This window comes from Ochotona curzoniae, unplaced genomic scaffold, assembly GCF_017591425.1.
Source record: "Ochotona curzoniae isolate NIBS_2020 unplaced genomic scaffold, NIBS_Ocur_1.0 contig_2404, whole genome shotgun sequence".
Lineage (NCBI taxonomy): Eukaryota > Metazoa > Chordata > Mammalia > Lagomorpha > Ochotonidae > Ochotona > Ochotona curzoniae.
This window is the reverse complement of record NW_024465451.1, coordinates 12217832-12237806: the sequence shown is the minus strand read 5'-3', so window position 1 is coordinate 12237806 and position 19975 is coordinate 12217832. Positions and strand designations below refer to the sequence as shown.

Below are 19975 nucleotides of genomic sequence, written 5' to 3'. Positions count from 1 at the left end.
GGATGCTTAATTCTAAACCAGGAGGGTCCACAACCCTAAAAGGTAAGATAAGGGGCTAATGGGAAGGGAGACTCTAGGGAGGCCTGGTTCTAACAACCTGGCATTCCCTAATTGGACCCAGGCTGGGAAAACCTCTTAGGGGAGTTAGCTCTCATTTAGTAACACAGCACTCTAGAAGGTTTTCTGAATTTGTGTCTGGGGAGGGAACCAGAAGGGAGTATCAGGAGGTGGTGAGGATGCTAATGATCAAGATCACCTTAGTGGTCCTATAGGACGTCCTTACAGTAACTGACACTGCGCAAAGCACTTGCACAGGTCTTTTCTCACTGGGTCCTCCCAGCACTCCTGGGAGGTCGTGGGGAGGCTTTCTAGTTTCCATTTTATAAGATACAATGATGATGTCAGTGATGGTGACAGATACTTACAGAGCACCTGTCACGGGCCATGCCTGAGGGTGTCATTGGCACTATTTCTTTTATCATTTCAACACTCCCTGAGTTGGAAGAAGTCTTCAAAATCATCCTTCCAGCTCCCTACTCTTATACGACCATGAAAATAAAAGCCCAATGAATGAAAGAAGTTCTGACCTGGGTGGGTTAGTGTAGGAGACTAGTACTTAGATGTTTTGCCTCCAGCTGTGGACCCTTTCAGTGTCCAATGCTCCCTCTTCTGTTTTTTCTGTAATTGGGTTGCTATCTTTCAGAATGTTGAGGAAAGAGCTATCATTCTATAGGAAAGAATGATTCAATCACATAGGTCTTGAGTATGTGTGCCCTTAGCGTTTGAAGTCCTCCAAGATTAGAAATCTTTCATGAGTCAATAGACACTTAGTTCAGACCACTGAGAAAGTGTCCAGCTCAGGAGCTGGCATGAGGAAGAGAGCCAGCCAGATTTCAATTAATATCCTTAGATAGCAATCACAATGTTCATAATAACTACAAAACAACAATAGTGACAATAACATCGAGAACTTTCATAAAGTGTTGCTCACTGAGCATCTAATACTCTTCTCAGTGCCTTATTTGAATGCCTGTTTGGTATTCAAAACATTTAAAAAAAAAACCAGTAAAAACTGAGTTGCAGAGATTTATTGACATGTCAACTATCCACGTCTAACAAGAAGCATGAGGATAAACATTTCCTGCCACAATGGCAAAACAATCCAAAACCTGGAAGCAGAGCTGGATCAAGCTTTAAGGAGTATTTAAGAATCAAGAGACACTATTAAAAAGCCAAATATAAGAGCTATGGGAGTTCCAGAAGGTGCAGAAAGAGAAGCTGGATTTTAAAATGTGTTTAATGAAATAATAAAGGAAAATTTACCTAATCTGAAAAAAGAATTGGGAAACAACATACAAGAGGGGCACAGAACTCCCAACAGGCTTGACCAAAAGCAATCTTCATCATGACACATGATAATCAAACTCTCTTCGATTGAACATAAGGAAAAGATTATTAAATGTGCTCATGGAAAAAATCAATTAATCTATATAGGAATGGCAGTTAAACTCATAGCTTAGTTCTCACAGGAAACTCCACAGGCCAGAAGAGAATGGAGCGACATATTCCAGATTCTAAAAAAATATTTGTTGGCCCAGGATAACGTACCCAGCAAAGCTTCCTTTGTCTTTGAAAATGAAAAAAATTATCCCACAGTAAAGAAAAGTTAAAAGAATATGACTCTTCTAAACCTGCTCTACAAATGACACTTAAATATATTCTCTTGACAGAGAAGAGGAATAACACCAACCAAAACCAAAGGCAAATGTGAAGAACATCCCAGAAAAATAACAATGGAAGACTAAATCAATGAACAACCCATTACTAAATGACAGGACCAAATTACCACCCAATTCATATTAACCATGAGTGTAAATGGCTTAAACATATCAATCAAACATCATCGATTAGTAGACTGGATTAAAAAAAAGCAAAACCCATCTATTTGTTGCCTACAGGAGACACATCTCACTAACAAAGATCAGCAGAAACTATTTCTCATGGATTTTGATGTTTTCATTTTTAATTTCATTTCTTCAAAAATGCTGTTTTTTCTCATTAAATTCTTCACTGACTCACAGATCACACAGTAGCATCATTTTCTTCAAAAAGGTTCTTGGTTTTCTTATTCATTTCTTCAATGACACACTACTCATTCAGTAACTTTTTATTTGATTTCATAACGTTGTAAGTGTTTTTTCTTCCCATTATTGATTTTGTTTTGTGCCTTTTCATTTAAGGGGATGTATAGCAACTGTGTAATGGAGACTATCATGTCTAGTGGCATGATTTTTAACTTCATAGCATTGTAAATTTCTGCATTTCTTCCTGTTGTTGATTTTGTTTTGTGGCTTTTCACTTGGGCGAATTTATAGTGACTGTGTAGTGGAGACTGACATGTCCAGATGTGAGGATACAGTGCAGTGTGCATCTCTACCTCTGGATCAAGGATGGACTCCTAGTGAAACTGTTGGATGTGTCATGACAATGAGCTGCAGGACTCTCTGCCATTGTCCATGCCCACAATAATGGACTTATGACTGTTTACGCGGAACTATACAGTTGTACTGATATGGGAGAGCTCAGTGGGGGAGGGGATTAAGGGAGAGATAGAGGAAATCCCAGGGCCTATGGGACTGTATCATAAGATGATAATAATAATTATAAAATGGGAAAAATGATTTAAAAATTACTTATTTTATTGGAAAGACAGATAAGATATACGGAGATAAGGAGAAACAGGAAAAAATATCTTCCACCTGTTGGTTCACTCCCCAAATGGCCACAATTGTCAGAACTGAGCCGGTCCAAACCAGGAGTCAGGAGTTTCTTTCAAGTCTCCCACAAAAGTGCAGGGTCCCAAGGTTTTGAGCCATCCTCCACTGATTTCCCAGGTCACAAGCTGGGAGCTAGAAGGGAAGTGGAGCAGCCAGTACTCAAACTAGTGCCCATATGGGTTCCTGGCACTTGCAAGGCAAGGATTTTAGCTACTGAGCCATTGTGTTGGGTCTAAAGATAAATTTTGATACATTCTACAGTATGGGTGGACCTTGGAGAAATTGTGCTAAATGAAAGAAACAAGTCACAGAATACCACATATTTTATTATATCCAGAACAGGTGTATCCATAGAGACAGAAAACAGATTTGTGGTTGTACAGGGTTAGGGATAGGGAACAAATGAGGGTAATGGCTGAATGATATGGTATTTCCTTTTGGAGCCTTAAATCTATTATAAATGATTGAATGAATGATACATACATTTTTAAAAGGAAGCAGAAACAAAAGAGAAGCATAAGAGTCTAAGCTATGTCTGAAAACAACAATATAAGTCTCCACGTGTTACTTCATTTGGTCCTCCCAGTAACTGTGTGGCAGGAGAGTTATTTCTTTCAAAATTACATTTTTTGTGTGATCTGCTCTCAACCCAGATCCTATTTCCAACAGGAAAGAAGGAAATCAGCTTGGGAAACTACGAAATGAAAGATGCAGTGCCAAGTTCTTTCCACGTTGACTCAGTTCATCTTTTTAAACCCCTATAAAGAAGCATTATTGCCTGGAGTGACAGATAAGATGCCCTGATTCAAAGTGACATCAGCCCATGGCAGCCCCCTGTCCTGGGGCATACGCATAGCTGGCATAGCAGCATCAAAACCCAGTTCCAGGCAGGCCATTTGGCACAAGTTATGATTCTTGCATCCCATATCTGAATGCCTGGATTTGAGTCCTGGTTCTGCTTCCAGTTTCAGTTTCCTGTGAATGTGCACCCTAGCAGACAACAGCAATATCTCATCCAGCTGGGTCCTTGACACCATTTAGACTTGATTAGGTTCTCTCTAGCTGCTACCTTCAGCACAGCCCAGTTTCTACTACTGTGGGAATGGACTGCCAAAAAGTGATTTCTCTGTCTCTCTGTGGATGTGTGTATTCCCTTCAAATAAATAAAAACAAATAGTTCTTTAAAAAATAAAAGGCAAGAAGAGCTCCACCAGCAGCCAGGTGGGAAGGGGAGTTCACCGGGAACTCAGGAAGTACACCCAGTCATAGAACTGTGGGTCCTGCTGATTTATTTAATTCAACCGTAAGCAGAAGCAGAATGGCGAAGTCCAAGCAGTTGGGTTGGGAACAGGGTGGATTTCACTGCCCAGACCCACACCAGTGCCACATCAGGCACCATTTGGTGAACTGGGGAAAAGGCTCTGTGGGGAGAAGGAACAACAGTGAGGTACACATGTGCTAAGCCAGGATAGAACTCACTTCAGGCTCAATACAATACATCGGTCCCATCAGGAAAACAATACAAACTCAGCATCCCACAGGTTCTAGCCAAAATAGGTCCAGGTGGCATCCAGACCTAATTGGCAGCAGGTTCCGACAAGAGGAATAAAGAAAAAAAAATCCATGTACCTGGCACCACTGACACCCCTGTGATGCGAGTTAAAGTCACAGCTGGTGTCTCCCTAATTACAAGTACTGCTCGAACCAGAGCTAGGGAAAGACTGAGCAGGAGACAGTGCAGCGACATCGTGGAATACAGGGGGTAGAGAGTGGTAATCCAGGAGCTGGGACTACAAAGACCATTCTAGAAGTGTAGCATGGGAGCCTGGGACTGAATCTTGTTGGAGTGGAGTGACACAGGCAATGCCAAAAGAAGAAACCAGCTCTGAATAGGATCAGTCAACCTGCAGACCTGTGGGCAACACAGCTTAAAACCCAGCCCCAAAGAGAAGAATTCACTCATCAGGGTTGCAATGACCAGGGACAAAAGAGACATAGGCATAATAAATAAGGTTCCTGACACCTCCCTGGCAAAGGAACAAAAGTCTGTGTTAACCTGCTAGTTGAGGAAGACATTGAGAAAATGCCATAAAAAGATTTTTAAAATTGCTCCACAGTTTCTTATAAACAACCAGAAGAACAGACAGGAGTTTAAGGAATATGTTGCACAGGAAATAGCAACACTGAAACAAAAGCAAACTGAATTATTAGAGATAAAGCACACAATATAGCAAATTAAAAATTTAGCGAAAAGCCTCAATGATACAATGAGACATTGAAGAATCCCAGATCTCAGAATTGGAAGAAATCTACTGTAATAACCCTGGAACAGCCAAAAGTTGGAAGAGGTACTGAGTCAAGCAAAAAAAAAAAAATTCAAGAGTTGGGCCTGGCGGCGTGGCCTAGTGGCTAAGGGCCTCACCTTGAATACACTGGGATCCCATATGATTGCCAGTTCTAATCCTGGCAGCTCCACTTCCTCTTTGTCTCTCCTCTTCTCTGTATATCTGACTTTGTAATAAAAATAAAATAAATCTTTTTTAAAAAAAAATTCAAGAGTTAAAGGACAACATTTAATAGCTGAATAAAAGAGGAGTGCCGTGAAGGCATGGGGGGAAAAAAGCTGGGTTCAAAGTTGCATTCACTAAAATGATTGAGAACTTCCATAATATGAAGAAAAAATGGGGAAACAAAATGCAGGAGGGCACAGAACTCGTAGTAGAGTCAGCCAAAAGCTATCCTCACCATAACACATAATCAAGCTCTTTTCATTTGAACATAAGGAAAAGACACTTGAATACATACATGAAAAAAAATCAATTAACCTATGGAGGAACCCCAGTCAGAGTCACAGCTGACCTCTCAGAGGAAACACTACAGGTCAAAAGAGAATGGAGCAACATATTCCCAATTCTAAAAGGAAAAAAAAAAAAAAGGTCAGCCAGGAATAACTACCTAGGCTTTCGTTTGTCTTTGAAAATGAAATAAAATTCTCCCACAGCAAGAAAAGCTTAAAAACTTTGCCTCTACCAGACCTGCCCTATAAATGTTGCTTAAAGATATATTCCAAACAGAGAAAAGGAATAGCACCAACCAAAAGCAAAAGCAACCTGCAGAACAAGCCAATAAAACAAAAGAAGACTAAATCAAACAGTGAACAACCCATTGCTAAAATGACAGGACCAAATCACTGCCTATGGATAATAACCTTGAATGTAAATAGCTTAAACTCATCAATCAAACATCATAGATTAGCAGACTGAATCAAAAAATAAAACCCATTTATTTGTTGCCTACAGAAGACACATCTCACCAACAAAGATATACAGAAACTGAAGGTGAAAGGATGGAAAATGGTATTCCAGGGTGATGGAAAGGGAGAATGCGCAGGTGTAACCATTCTTATGCTGGATACTGTAGACTTTAGTGTGAAAAGCACCACATAATGACTAAAGGATCCACTTAACAAGAAGAAATCACCATAATAAATGTATATGCACTATACATCTCCTTCTCTCTGTGAATCTGTCTTTCCAACAAAAACATTTTTTAAAAAGAAATAATCAAAACAAGGAGGCAAACAAACCAAACAGAGATCAAAAGAACCATACATAAGGTCAAGGAATCAAAGAGCTGTTTCTTTGAGAAAATCACCAAAATAGACACCCAACTAGCCCAACTAATAGAGGGGGGACATATGAATCAAAAACAATCAAATGAAAGGAAATATAACAACAGATGTCTCAGACACACATAGAATAATCAGGAAGTATTATAAGCAGTTATATGCCAACAAATCAGAAGACTTAGAAGAAATAGGTAGATTTTTGGAAACATGCAATCTACAAAAATTGAATGATATGGCAATTAATAATCTAAATAGATCTTTACCAGGACAAAGATTGAAGCAATAATTAAATCCTTCCCAACAGAGAAAAGTCCTGGACTGGATGGCTTCTACTAATCATTTCAACAAGAACTTACTCCAACCCTCCACAAACTACTCAAAATAATAGAAAGGGAGGCAGTCCTTCCAAACTCTTTCTATGAAGCCAACTTCACCTTAATAACAAAGCCAAATAGAGACACAGAAGAGAAAAAGAACTACAGAATGATATACCTGATGAACATAGACACAGACATCCTCAATAAAATACAATACACCAGACAGACCATTCACTCAAACCAGGTAGGATTTATCCTGATTTGCAGGGATGGCTTAAAATAACCTCTGCACACCACTGGGTGTTCTCGCTTCCCCCTGGATCCTCCGTGCTGCTGGTTTGGTGCACACTAAGCTTCTCTTGCCAGCCAGCCTGCCTCCACCCTGACTGTACACAGAGAACAAAAGCCTGTCTTGATACTGCAACCAGCTGCCCCACTACTTCGCAGCAGGAATTCCAGGGTCAGGGAAACCTACCTATGCTTAAAGAAACTGTGAGGGATCCAGAGGAAGGGGAGAAAAGCACTCTGTCACTTTCATATGAGGCCTGGGGACTATGCCCTGCCTGCCAATGAGTCGCTGGAAGAGACAGAGAAGGGAGTAGGCTCCAATACGAACTGCTGGCCCAAGTCCCAACCCTGGACAGACTCACAGGGGAACAGCAATGGCAGCAGGCACATTTTCTCATGGGAGCATTCAGGAGATTTGGTTCTGGGATCCCAGCAGTGGGCATCTAATGCAGCCCAGATGATCAGTCTCAACTTCCATTTCTTTCTGGGAGATATTCACAGCAGCTTTGTGGGGGCCCATCTGGCTCCCACAACCCTGCCTTTCAATGGCACCAGATGTACAATGGTGTGAGCTAGGCGAAGGGATGCTCCCTGGGAGGGTATATGATCAGGAGGAAGGTGAGGATGCATAGGATGAGGTCAGTGACCACGATCATTCATACCTCATAGGACACATCTTGACTGACAGGTCTACCCTGCTTGGCCCAGCCAATGAGGACAAGGGCAGGCTAGTGGGAGGAAGGCCAATTCCTGTTGGGGTAGATCTGGCTCTTCATAAGGAAAATGAAAGCTAGCCAGGATTCAGAATGAGCTGCAGCAGGGCCATGGTCAAGATGAACGGTAAGTGGGATCCCTTTAGTAGGTCTGAGAGAGGGGAACCTGAGGAGGTGCTGGATACTGGAATAGGGAGAGGAACTAGACTCAGGGTAGAAATACCCAAAGGATTTGAGATGGACTTCAGGATGAGTCTGGTTATGGGGTTATGCCAGGGGGAGGAACAGGGACTGAGACAGGGGAAAGGAGTTCAGTTGGGAGCTAGGAATGGTGAATCTTCTGAGAGGGGGTTAATCTAAACATATGGGACTGGTCTCTGAGGGTTGGGACTATTCAAGTGGAAAGATGTGGAATGGAAATAGTTCGGAAAAGTAGGAAAATCTGCTCAAGTTGGAAAATGGGTTGAGAGGTTGAGGTAGGTCTGGTAGGTGGAGAAAGGGGCTGAGCTGGAGGGACTGAGGTTGCCCCTGTACTTGACCCAGCTGGGGTTCTTGGTTCTCCTTAGTGGGTGGGCCCTGAAAATCTTTTTCTGTCACACTTGTTTGAAGACAAGCCTAAGGGGGAAGAGAGTGTCATGTGTGCCCTCCAAAAAAGCCTAGTGCTAGGAGAAAGAGGTAAGCATGTCACAGTTCCTGCCTGTGTACATGTGAGGTGCCGCAGAGGAAGCCACACCACTCGGCCCCTCGTTTCAGACTCTCAGGTGAGTTTCTCTGAACACCCGACTGCTTAATGGTGGAGAAGATCAAGTCACTCGGGACTTGACACCTGGCAGTTACTAGCTATCTGAGCCAAGGCTTGCAATCTTGGCTACACATTAAATACCCGGAAAGCTTTGGGTGGATAATTCTGTGAGGCTAGAGAAGAACAATAGGACTACAACTTCCCCCAAGGGAAACTTCCAATTCCCCACCCCTCCAAAGAATTGTATCTTTCTCCTTCTCACACATACATGTACACCGTACCTCAGAAATGCACACTTTTCCAAGAACACAGCCAGCCTCTGGCTCTGCTAGAACTCGGCCTTGTGCTCAACATGCAGTTAATAAAGAGCCCAGCACCCATTTTCTCACTCACATTGATATACTCAGTTCTACAATCCACCTCAGCTTCCCTACAGATTGATATTTAGTCATCCACGCTGTTCCACAAACACCATCCTCACACAGAGACATCACACATCATCCAAAGCAAGAACCACAAACTCAACTAGTCTCCTACACGAAATGACGTTCACACTCACAGACAGGCTCACACTCACATACTCACCATCAGAGCAGACACACCAACAGTCAAATTTGAACCTGCCCACCTTCTGAATTTCCAACTGCACGAACACATGTAAACCTGTAGCTCACATTCACAATCATAATAGTAATAATGACACAATGCTGCAACTAACACCACCACAGTTCATGCACACATTTATACCTCACCCAACACAACTGCCCCCACATACACACAGGCCCAGATAGAGAAGAGTTCAGAAAGTACAAGGAAAATGGAATTAAAAGGTAATCTTATTCAGGAGCAAATACTTTTGAAATCCATACACATAAGGGGTCTTCAAGAATCTTACAGAAAAAGTGCATTGTAAAAAAATTATGCATGGATTTCATGTTTTATTACCAACGCAAACTTACCTCTTAATTCTGTGCTCCTGGTACTTTTTGAAAGTAGCCTTGTACACGTATTTACAGCCACACACTCACCAGACATTACCCTGACCTGACCACTTTACAGTCATCCATGCAATCACATTGCCCCTGGGTAGGCAGGTAGGGCACAAGCCGAGGCCCCAGTACTATCATTTCCCGTTGCTTTCTCTGCCCCCAGGCATCCTATTCTTGGTGCTCCTGTTGGCTGCTCCCAGCTGCCTTGGTTACTTTGAAGACCTGGCCAAGTGCTTCCAGGACCCTGCCTATGAGTCGTTCCTTGTCACTGCCCAGAACGGGCTCCACCCCACCCCACTGGCCAAACGCGTGGTGGTAGTGGGAGCTGGCATGTCTGGCCTGGCTGCAGCCAAGACCCTTCAGGATGCTGGCCACCAGGTGAGGGAGCTTGGAGGGGGCTCAATTGTTTGTTTCCAGGTTGCTTTCTCAAATGGGAAAACATGCAGGGCAGTACAGTCACTCTTTAAACAATTATATGTAACCCACTGGATATCTGAAATCCATAACCACTAATCATTATTCATTGCAATTTGTGTTTTTATGGAGGAAAAGTGAAGTTAAACTTACAGGCAAGGGCCAAGAAGTGCTCTGCTCCTTGGGAGCTATGTAGCATCACTCATATGATCAGGGTCCCCCGGCTGGTTATCATCCACATCAAGAGACCCAGGGCTGGGCACACAGGATGTCTCTGCGCATGACAGCAGCTTCTCTGAACTCCAGGTGACCGTCTTGGAAGCCAGCAGCCACATTGGGGGTCGAGTGGTTACATTCAGGAACAAGGAAGAGGGCTGGTACTGTGAACTGGGACCCATGAGAATCCCCAAATTCCACAGGTGAGTGGGGGGAGGGGCGGTGAGGAGCAATGAGTAGGAAGAATGACAGGGAAGCAGGAAGGGCCCTGTTGACCTCCTGTCAAGGCCCTTTCAGGTTCAGTGTGTCCTGTGATTCAGCTCCGTGGAGCAGGACTAACACACATCTTCCATGTATCAGAGAAGAGCATGGCTCAGAGCCCAGAATCTCATGGAAAGTAACAAGCCCCAAAGTGACAGTTATGACAGTTGCTCTTAGCTTATACTCTTCTATGTCAATCACTTTATATTAAGATACAAAAATATTGTTTATAAATAATAATGGTTATAGTGAACACTTACTATCTGCTATAAGCATTTTATGTGAATATTTTTAAAGTTTGTCTGAAAGGCAGAATGCCAGAAAAAGAAAAACAGATCCTGAGATCTTCCATCTGCTGGTTCACTCCCCACAAATGGCTTCAAAGGCTGGGCCCAGATCAAGCTAAAGGCAGGAGCCAGAAACTCCATGATGCTCTTCTTTGTGGATGGCAGGACTCAATGACCTGAGCCATCTTTTCTCTTCCCAAGAGCTGTATTAGGGAGCTGGACCAGAAGTGGAGCAGCCAGGACTCCTATCAACACTCACATGGGATGCCAGCATCACAGGCAGCAACACAGCTTGCTGAACCACAACACCAGCCCCTGAATGGGCATTATTTAATTGACTTAACCCTGTAACTTGATACTCTTACCATTCTCATTTTCAAATCAAGAAACTAAGTATGTGACAGTAAGTGACTCGCTCAAGTTTCTCCCAGGAGGTGATAAAGTGTCTCCTTTAAATCAAGAAGAAACCAGATGGGGCTGGTATGGTTCCTGTCTCTACTTCTTAGTCCTATGGGCCGGGTTTCCCTAACGAATCCAATGCAGTGTGCTTAATCTCCCCGCTCCCTACATCCCCCAGGCAATGAGCACCCCCAGAAACAGGAAGTTAAGATTTGAGTTGAAGAAATAGTCAGCCCTTCCAGGCACACTAAGAGACACGGTTTTCCTGGAAATGTTTTCTGTTGTGACACCAACAGGAAAGAGAACAAGGGCTGTGTTATTTCTGTCTCCGCTCCAGGTTGGTTCATACCTATGTCAAGAAGCTTGGCCTGAAACTGAACAAATTCATCCAGGATGATGACAACACCTGGTACCTCATCAATGGAAAACGCTACCGCACCTGGGAGGTCAAGGCCAACCCAGAGCTCCTGGGCTATCCCCTGAGCCCCACAGAAAAGGGCAAGAGTGCAAAGGACCTCTTCCACCAGGCCATCACCAAGGTGTGCCTATTGCCTTAGCCCTGCCAGGGTTGCAAAAGAGGAGGGGCTGGCCTTGGGATACCTAGAAAGTGAATGGATGGGCACAAACCATCTATCTTCTAATCAAGCACTCTGATCTCCTTCTCCTAACACCCTCTGAGAACAATGCCACCTCTGTTCCCTTGTGCCCAAGTTGTCCAGGGGCCTTCAGCACGGTCAGTGCAGTGAGGGGAAAGGGAACTAACCTTGGTAGTGATCAGTCCTCCGGAATCACAGTGAATGTCTTCACCTTCAATTTTACTCTCCAAAAGTCTTTAAATGAAGGAGAGAGAGGGAAGGAGAAACACTTACAAAATTCCAAAATTACACCAGCCCTGGGCTTTCTGTTCCATTTCCTTGCCCCTACCCTCATCAGAAGTCATCCAAAAAACCAGAAGTACTAGCTCTAATCAAAAGCATCTCCTCTCCCCTTCCTTTTTGCAGCTCAGACAACATCTGAAAGCATCCAACTGCAGTCACCTGATATCCTTCTATGATTCTTACTCCACCAAGGCAAGTGAGGTGAACAAAACCCAGGAAGGAAGGGTTGTCCTCTAAAGCTCTTTTTCCATGGCCCAGATCTTCACCTCCCCAGAGCCCAGTCCCTTGTCTTGGCCATGGGACTTACTGGGCCCCTTTCTACTGTGTCTCCCACCCAACATTTCCATCTTTGCTGTCCCCCTTCCCTAGGATTACCTGCTGAAGGAAGGGAAGCTGAGCAGAGGAGCAGTGAAGATGATTGGGGACGTGCTGGATGAGGATGCTGGATACTACAAGTCTCTACTGGAGTCCCTGTGGACTAGCATCATCTTCCAAAGTGACGAGTAAGGCTGGTCTGGGGTCAGGACTGAGCTCAGCTTCCTCCTCCAGCACTCAGAGGAAGGCAGCTGCGATTGCTGGCAGCTGGGCCCCACACTAAGCAGATTCCCCCATGTAGGGAGTACCCATTCAGAGTCTGTTCATAGCCTGCAGAGGCTGCAACATTCTAGAGCGTCACCAAGGTCCCACAAGCAGGACAGTGGCTCTAGGGCTCCAGAGTTGCAAGGTGGCTGAGTCCTTGGGCTTCCACACCAGATGCCTATGGAACCTCAAGAACATCACTGTCTCTGGGCCTCAGTTTCCCAAGCTGCCAAACCAAAGATGCTTTATCTAAACTGTGCCTTAATACAGGTGAGGAACCAGAAGCCTGGAGCTCAGAGAGTGGGACAATGGGCCCTTTCCAGACTAGGTGTCTGACCCACAACTGGAATCAAATTTGGAAATGTCTCCTACCCTCATGCCTCCTCCTTTTTTCACTCCTGCAGCTTCTATGAAATCACTGGGGGCTTTGACCAACTCCCCTCTGGCCTCAGCGCCACCTTAAAGCCTGGCACCATCCACTTGGAGTCCAAGGTGGAGATGGTGATGAGGGATGGCTGTGAGGTGCGAGTCTCCTATCGTGCAGGCAATGCCAGTTCTGAGCTGCACAGCCTCACAGCTGATTACGTCATTGTCTCTGCCTCCGCCAAGGCCACACGCCTCATCACCTTCCGTCCACCACTGTCCACAGACAAGATGTATGCACTCCGCTCAGTGCACTATGCCAGCGCTACCAAGGTGGTGCTGGTCTGCAATGAGCGTTTCTGGGAACGCGACGGCATCCAGGGTGGCTTCTCCATCACTGACCGGCCCTCACGCTTTATCTACTACCCAAGTCACAGTTTCCCTGGAGGTAAGGGCACCCTGCTGGCCTCCTACACCAACAACGATGATTCCCTCTTCTTGTCCGCCATGAGTCAGGAACAGGTAGTAGATCTCGTCCTGGGTGACCTTGCAGCCGTGCACCAAATACCCAAGGAGGAACTGCGTCATTTGTGCCCCTCTTCTGTGGTCAAGCACTGGTCACTGGACCCCCTCACCATTGGTGCCTTCTCTGAGTTCACACCCCATCAATTTGTGGAGTACTCAAGGCAGCTCTTCCAGCCAGAGGGCCGCATCCACTTTGCGGGCGAGCATACCAGCCTGCCTCACAGCTGGATGGACATGGCCATCAAGTCTGGCCTCCAGGCTGCCAGGAATATTCAGGCTGCTGTGGATGCTGAGGCCAGAGTGGAACAGGTGCCTCCACATGAGACGTTTGCCAACCTCCGGAGTGAATCCCCACCCAGGACCAATCCCTGAGGGAGTCCGGTGGGAGGAGCCAGCTGGCAAGTACAAGGAAGAAGCAGAGACCCAGGAGAAAGCTCGCCGTTGGTCTCCCAGACAAACACTCAAGCCCTGGACCACTTTATTTCTGTTTTCCATTCCCTGCTACATTAGTCTAGACTTTTTTAGTTGTAAGTAACAGCCATTAATCTCAGACTCACTTAGAGAAATTTTTTTCTCCATTGATCTTGAAACTTTAGGGTGAGGTTGGTCTTGCTCAGAGTGACTGGGCTCAGAAAACTGAAAGAGCACCACTCTCCACTTCCGGCTATGCTCTCCTAATATCGTATCTGCTCAGGCTTAAAGCATGTTCCTCTAAATTCATGGCCACTGGAACCTACAAGCGTGACCTTCACTGCAACAGGATCCCTGTAGGTATAATCAAGATCCCATCAGCCTGACTTAGGGGGCGCCCTACTCCAATGGCTGGTGTCCTGATAAAAGAAGAGGGCAGTGAGGCGCACACTGAGGAAGACAGCCATGTCAAGATGGAGGCCGGCTGACACACCGACAACGTGGGGAGCAAGCTTAGTAGAAACCATAGAAAGCTAGGAGAGAGGCATGGAGCATCAGGTCTCTGAAGCTAGAAGAAAATAAACTTCTGTTCTTTTCAAGCATCCAGTTTTGTGGTCATTTGTTACAGCAGTCTAGGAAATAAAGTTTCTTACCTTCTTCTGCTTTTCTTCTGGCAGGGAACTCAGAAGCAATTCCAAAGATTATAACTTTTTAGGTTGCTATTCCAAGAAAACAAAGGGCTCCTGTCTCACAGAATTATCACGTATGTTTCTGTCTTACTCACTCACCTGCTTAATCAGAGACTCATTCCTGTGCCTAAAAAGTGGATCGTACAGGGAAAGCATCGTTGAATAGGTGGTTATGATCACTTGGGACACCCACAGCCCTTGCCTAAGTATCTGGGCCAAGTTCTGTCTACTGTGCCTGGGAAGGCAACAGGTGATGACCTAAGTGCTGGGATTCTTGCCACCCGCAAGGAAGACTCAAACAGACATCCAGCCTGCTGGCTTCTGCCTTGCCTGGCCTTGCCTTCTGCAGGTACTTGGGGAGAAAAACAGTGGATGAAAGACCTCTCTCACAATACCTCTTTTTCAACCCCTTTCTCTCTCCTCTCATCTCGCATGCTGTCTTTCTTTCTATCCCTTCCCCTACTCTGGTCTCTTCACATTTTAAACAAAAGAGAAAATGAATAAAAAATTAGAAATTAGAAAATAAATAAGACTACCCTGGACAACTGTGTACAACAAGGTGTAACTCCTTCAGACCTGCAGGATAGGGTAAGGAATATGGGGAGCTACTCCAGGGCTTGGTTAAGCCAGCTCCCTGGGAGTTTCCAAGGCAAAATGGGCAGCACCAATAGAGTTATAATTTACATAGCAAATGACAAGCAAGGTAAACTGAACCATAGAGTCTGGCTCCACTGAGACAGAAGTCTTTCTCCAAACTGTCCCTGGAGCCATTTAGACTGGGTAATATCCCTAGCATTGTGCCAAAGACATACATTCCCTTTTTAAAGAGTTACTTATTTTTATTGGAAATTCAGATATACAGAAATGGAGAGATAGGGAGAAAGATCTTCCATTCGCTGATTCACTCCCCAAGTGGCCACATCGGCTGGAGCTGAGCCGATCTGAACAACTCTTCGTCAAGCTTTGTCCTTCACCCAGAAAGGCACAGGGTCTGCAGAGGAGGGATCAGAATGAGGACAGAATGAATGGTGGAAATTTGGTTCAATCTGTGGCTTGCAGGCAAGTGTCTCTAGCATTTGGAAAGAAATAAGTTGGAGAGGAAATTGAGGAAGAATATCACAATGTTCACAAAATCAATAGGCAGGATCAAAACCAGTCTTGGGAAATGAGTTAAAGCCAAGGCAGGTAAGGTAGCCTGAAGCACAGTCAGGGCCATGCCACTGAAGCAGCCACCTGCTAAAACGGCACCATGGCCACTGAACACAGGGCACGGCTCCTGGGATCACTACCACTAGCCACAAGATACTCCCACTTCTGAGAGAGGAATTCTTCTCAAGGGGCAGGTGCCCTGGTGTAGTAGGCTAAGCCTGCAGCTGCAGCATCGGTATCCCCTTTGAATACTGGATGGAATCCTCGCTGCTGCTTGCCTATGGCTGGGGAAAACAGCAGAGGATGTTTTATTTTACTTAAAGTGGGAGGAAATTTATGGAAGAGTAAGTGCAAATAATGACCACATACAGAACACATGGACTTAACAGAAGTAAATGACTGTGGTAACTACCAAGAGAAAAGCATGCCCCATTTCTCCCTTGAATATATCAACCACAGAATCCATCAGATTGACTGGGAATTCTGGACAAAAGCTAACTGTGGGGGCAAGGAGAGTCCTGCCAACACCGTCCCTTGCATTGCCTGGACATGGTGCCTTCTCTGCTAGCCCCAGGGGTCATCTTAGCCTCTAGGCAGTATACCAAGGGCCATGCACAGAGCTACAAGCAAAAAGCAGCAAGATGTGGAAGTCGGGCCCCCTTTGCCATCCTTCCCGAAGCCCTTCTGTACTCATCACTGAGATGTAGACATCTGGCTTAATAGAGAAGAAGTGAGAGTCTGAAGGGGGATCATCTGACCCAGGGCTCCCTAGCATACAAGTGGGAGATCCTACGCCAACTGATGATCATAACAGGCAGTGAACTATCTGAATGCATCCTCTTTATAACTAAATCTCCATCCACAAGTAAGTTCTGTGAAATACAGGCAGCTGTTGTGAGCGGCATGTTAAGCTGCTGCTTGGGATGCTTACACACCAGATCGCAGTGCCAATTCAAGACCCAGCTATTCAATTTCTTTTTTTTTTAATTTAGTTATTTATTTATCTGAAAGGCAGAACCACAGAGAAGGGGAGGGCGAATCAACGAGAGAAAAAGATCTTCTATCCACTGGTTCATTCCCCAAATGGTTTCAACAACCAGGACTGAGCCAGGTCAAAGCTAGGAGTCAGGAGCTTCATCCAGGTCTCTCATGTGAGTTCAGGGGCCAAAGTACTTTGGGGACACTAGCAGGGGGCTAGTTTGGAAGTAGAGCTGCCAGACTTGAACTAGTACCCTTATAAAATGCCAGTGTCACAGGCAGTGACTTAATCCATTGCACCACAATGCCAACGCCCTACTCTGCTTCTGATCCAGTCATCTGAGAAGGTAGCAGATGATGACCCAAGGGCTTGGGTCCTTGCCACCCACGTGGGAGATCAACACAGAGTTCTGGGCTTCTTGTCCTAAGCCTGGCCCAATGCCAGCTGTTATAAATATTTAGAGTAATGAACCAGCAGATGAAAAATTTTCTCTGTCTCTCCAGCTCTGTGTTACTAGGTCTTTCAAATAATTTTTTAAATATCTGATTTTTACAAATAAAGGAATTGACAGCTAGAAGAACTGTTTTGTTGTAAGTTGCAAAAGACACTTTACATGTCTGCATGGATTTGTAACTTTAGTATAACCTGTAAATTAAATCCAAAGATCTCCCAAAGCCCCTGTTACAAAGTGATGCTGTCTAAAATATAGCCAGACCTAGTAGTGTCTCCAAAATCACTTTAGAGCTGGCACAAAGGCTCAATTGGCTAATCCTCTCCTTGTAAGCATCAAGATCCCTTAAGGGCACTGGTCCAGCCTCTCCATTTCCCATCCAGCTCCCTGTTTGTGGCCTGGGAAAGCAGTAGAGGATGGTCTAAAGCCTCATGACCCTGCACCCACGTAGGAGACCTGGAAAAAGCTCCCAGCTCTTTGCTTTGGATCAGCTCAGCTCTGACCATTGAGGTCATTTGGTGAATGAACCAATGGATGGAAGATCTTTCTCTCTGTCTGTCCTTTTTTTTTTTCCCCTGTAACTCTGCCTTTCCAACAAAAATCAATAAATCTTAAGGGTAAAAAAAAATTCAACCAAACAATTGAAATGCTCACTTTTCCTGAATTCCTAGCTATCCGAAGAGCTTCTATTCAGTACATAGAATCTGGCTCATGTATTTCTCCTTAGGACTAGACTTTCCTTTTCATTTATCTTTGTGATATTACAAAAAGATGCAAACTGAAGCAGGGTAAGCTTTTTTAAGAAATGCCTTAGAAAAACTGGAAAATTGCTTTCCTTGGAAGGCCCTACCTTGGTGTCCTGTGAGCACAGGAAGGTTAGCTCTGCCCTCCAGGCTCTTTGGCACTGGGCACACAGTTGGAAGCAAAGTGTTCCAGACTCAGCCAGTGCAACACACACAGTGGCTCCTTCATGTTGGCAGACTGGGATTTCCGGGCCAACACTGAGCCCCTGAGCCACTCAGAAGAGGACAAGTCCATAAAAGAGCTCGCATCCAAGATCCAGTTTGCAGAGGTGTGTCACACTTCACCCCAAGGAAAAGTTGGGGATCGCTTAAGGATTAAAAACATCCTAGCCTCCAAACTGAAAACAGCAAAACTGGAGCGCCTCAAGGCAGAAAGCAACCCCTGCGAGGCCACACAGCAGATCAGTGCAGGGCAGGGTCCAGGCCCTACCCTGCCTCTGTTTTCCTTCTGGTATCCAATCTCTGGCCCTGTCTTCTTGACACCGCAGAAGATACATGCAGCCTTCCTCTCTCCTGGAAGCATTTCTGTGTCATCGTCCTCAGAGCGTTGCAAATGTTCTGTGACACTGAAACCTTGTATTCTGTGACACACACCCCAGTGACTCATTAACTCTCCCGAAATTCTTTGCATCTTTTCACTGAATCATGCACATTCCATGTGCTGGCTCTGTGGCTCCGCAGGTTAGGCTGCAGCTTGCAGTGACAGCATCCCACATGCGCATTGGTTCAAGTCCCAGATGTTCCCTGTTAATGTACCTGGGAGAGCAGTGAAAGATGGCTCAAATCCTTGGGCTCCTGCACCCATGTAAGAGACCCAGAAGAAGCTCCTGGATCCTGGCTTCAACCTGGCCCAGCCCTGGACATTGTGGCCATTTGAGAGTGAACCAGCAGAAAGAGGATCTCTCTCTCTCACACACACACACACGCTCACACACACATACATACACGTTTTCTCTCTCCCCTCCTCTCTCAGTAACTTTTTCAAGTAGGCAAATAAATCTTTAAAAACCTAAAAATAAAAGCAGCTTTAATAAGGTGTGGAAAGTGCTAAAAGCTTTTCCTCTAAAAACTTTCCCTCGGGCCCAGCGCGATGGCACAGTGGTTAAGGTCCTCGCCTTGCACGCCCGGGAACCCATATGGGCACTGGTTCTAATCCCGGCGGCCCCGCTTCCCATCCAGCTCCTTGCCTGTGGTCCTGGAAAGCAGCAGAGGACGGCCCAAAGCTTTGGGACCCTGCACCCACGTGGGAGACCTGGAAAAGTGTCCTGGCTTCGGATCGCCATAGCATCAGCCATTGCGCTCACTTGGGGAGTGAATCATTGGACGGAAGATCTTCCTCTCTGTCTCTCTTCTCTGTATATCCGCCTTTCCAATAAAAATAAATCTTTAAAAAAAAAAATTCTCTCTATAATCAAGAACAAGACAAGGATGCCTGCTTTCAGCATTCTATTAAACATAGGACAAGAAGCCCCAACCAGAGCAACCAGGTAACAAGAATAAAAAGATATCCAAATTAGAAATGAACAAATAAAACTATCTCTGGTCACAGACAACATGATCTTATATATAGAAAATTCCAAAGATTTCATTTAAAAAAATGCTAGAAATAAATGACCAGAGCTGGGTTTTTTGTTTTTTGTTTTTGTTTTTGCTTTTGTTTTTGTTTTGTTTTGCCTTGTGCTTAAGCAAATGTTATACTGCTGGGAGAAAAGCACCCAATTACTGGCAGACATTCTGGGTCTGGTTAATGCCAGCATGGCCAGTGTGTCAGCATAGTTACCTATTTTATTTTTTTAAACATCTGGGCAGAGAGCCTGCTGGGGCCACCCTATTAATGCCACCATGAGTGTTAGGGGAAGGGCTGTGTATTACTAGGGGTTGAGGGATTGGGGATGGGTCGGAATGAGGGCCACTGAGGGCTTGTTTGACACATATAAAATGATTTCTGAGAGCTTCATGCATTGGGTCACTGCACTCACAGGTAGTCAAGGGAGCTGAGATGGATCAAAAGAGGGGATCCAGAGGGCTTCCCTGCGTCAGGCCAAAGCACCTGCCAACAAAAACCAGAGTTGGGACTGGAGATGGACCAGGCCAGGCTAGGTTGTAGCACTGCCGGT

General features: G+C 45.1%; 1 protein-coding gene across 1 annotated transcript; it reads left to right on the top strand.

The window, feature by feature from the left end:
- The first annotated feature begins 7808 nt into the window (after positions 1-7808).
- LOC121152403 (L-amino-acid oxidase-like) lies at positions 7809-14383 on the top strand. Its single transcript, XM_040974467.1, has 7 exons — positions 7809-7850; positions 9618-9832; positions 10175-10287; positions 11369-11570; positions 12033-12101; positions 12279-12412; positions 12893-14383. Exons 1-7 carry the CDS (start codon positions 7817-7819, stop codon positions 13746-13748), a joined length of 1623 nt encoding a protein of 540 aa, XP_040830401.1. The 5' UTR covers positions 7809-7816; the 3' UTR covers positions 13749-14383.
- The last annotated feature ends 5592 nt before the right edge of the window (positions 14384-19975 follow it).

Bases quoted from the DNA above. Each gene is read 5' to 3' on its own strand.
- LOC121152403 (XM_040974467.1), top strand. From the start codon at position 7,817: ATGAGCTGCAGCAGGGCCATGGTCAAGATGAACG. The intron at 12,102-12,278 runs GCAAGTGAGGTG...CCCCTTCCCTAG, and splicing joins ATGATTCTTACTCCACCAAG to GATTACCTGCTGAAGGAAGG. The intron at 12,413-12,892 runs GTAAGGCTGGTC...TCACTCCTGCAG, and splicing joins ATCATCTTCCAAAGTGACGA to CTTCTATGAAATCACTGGGG.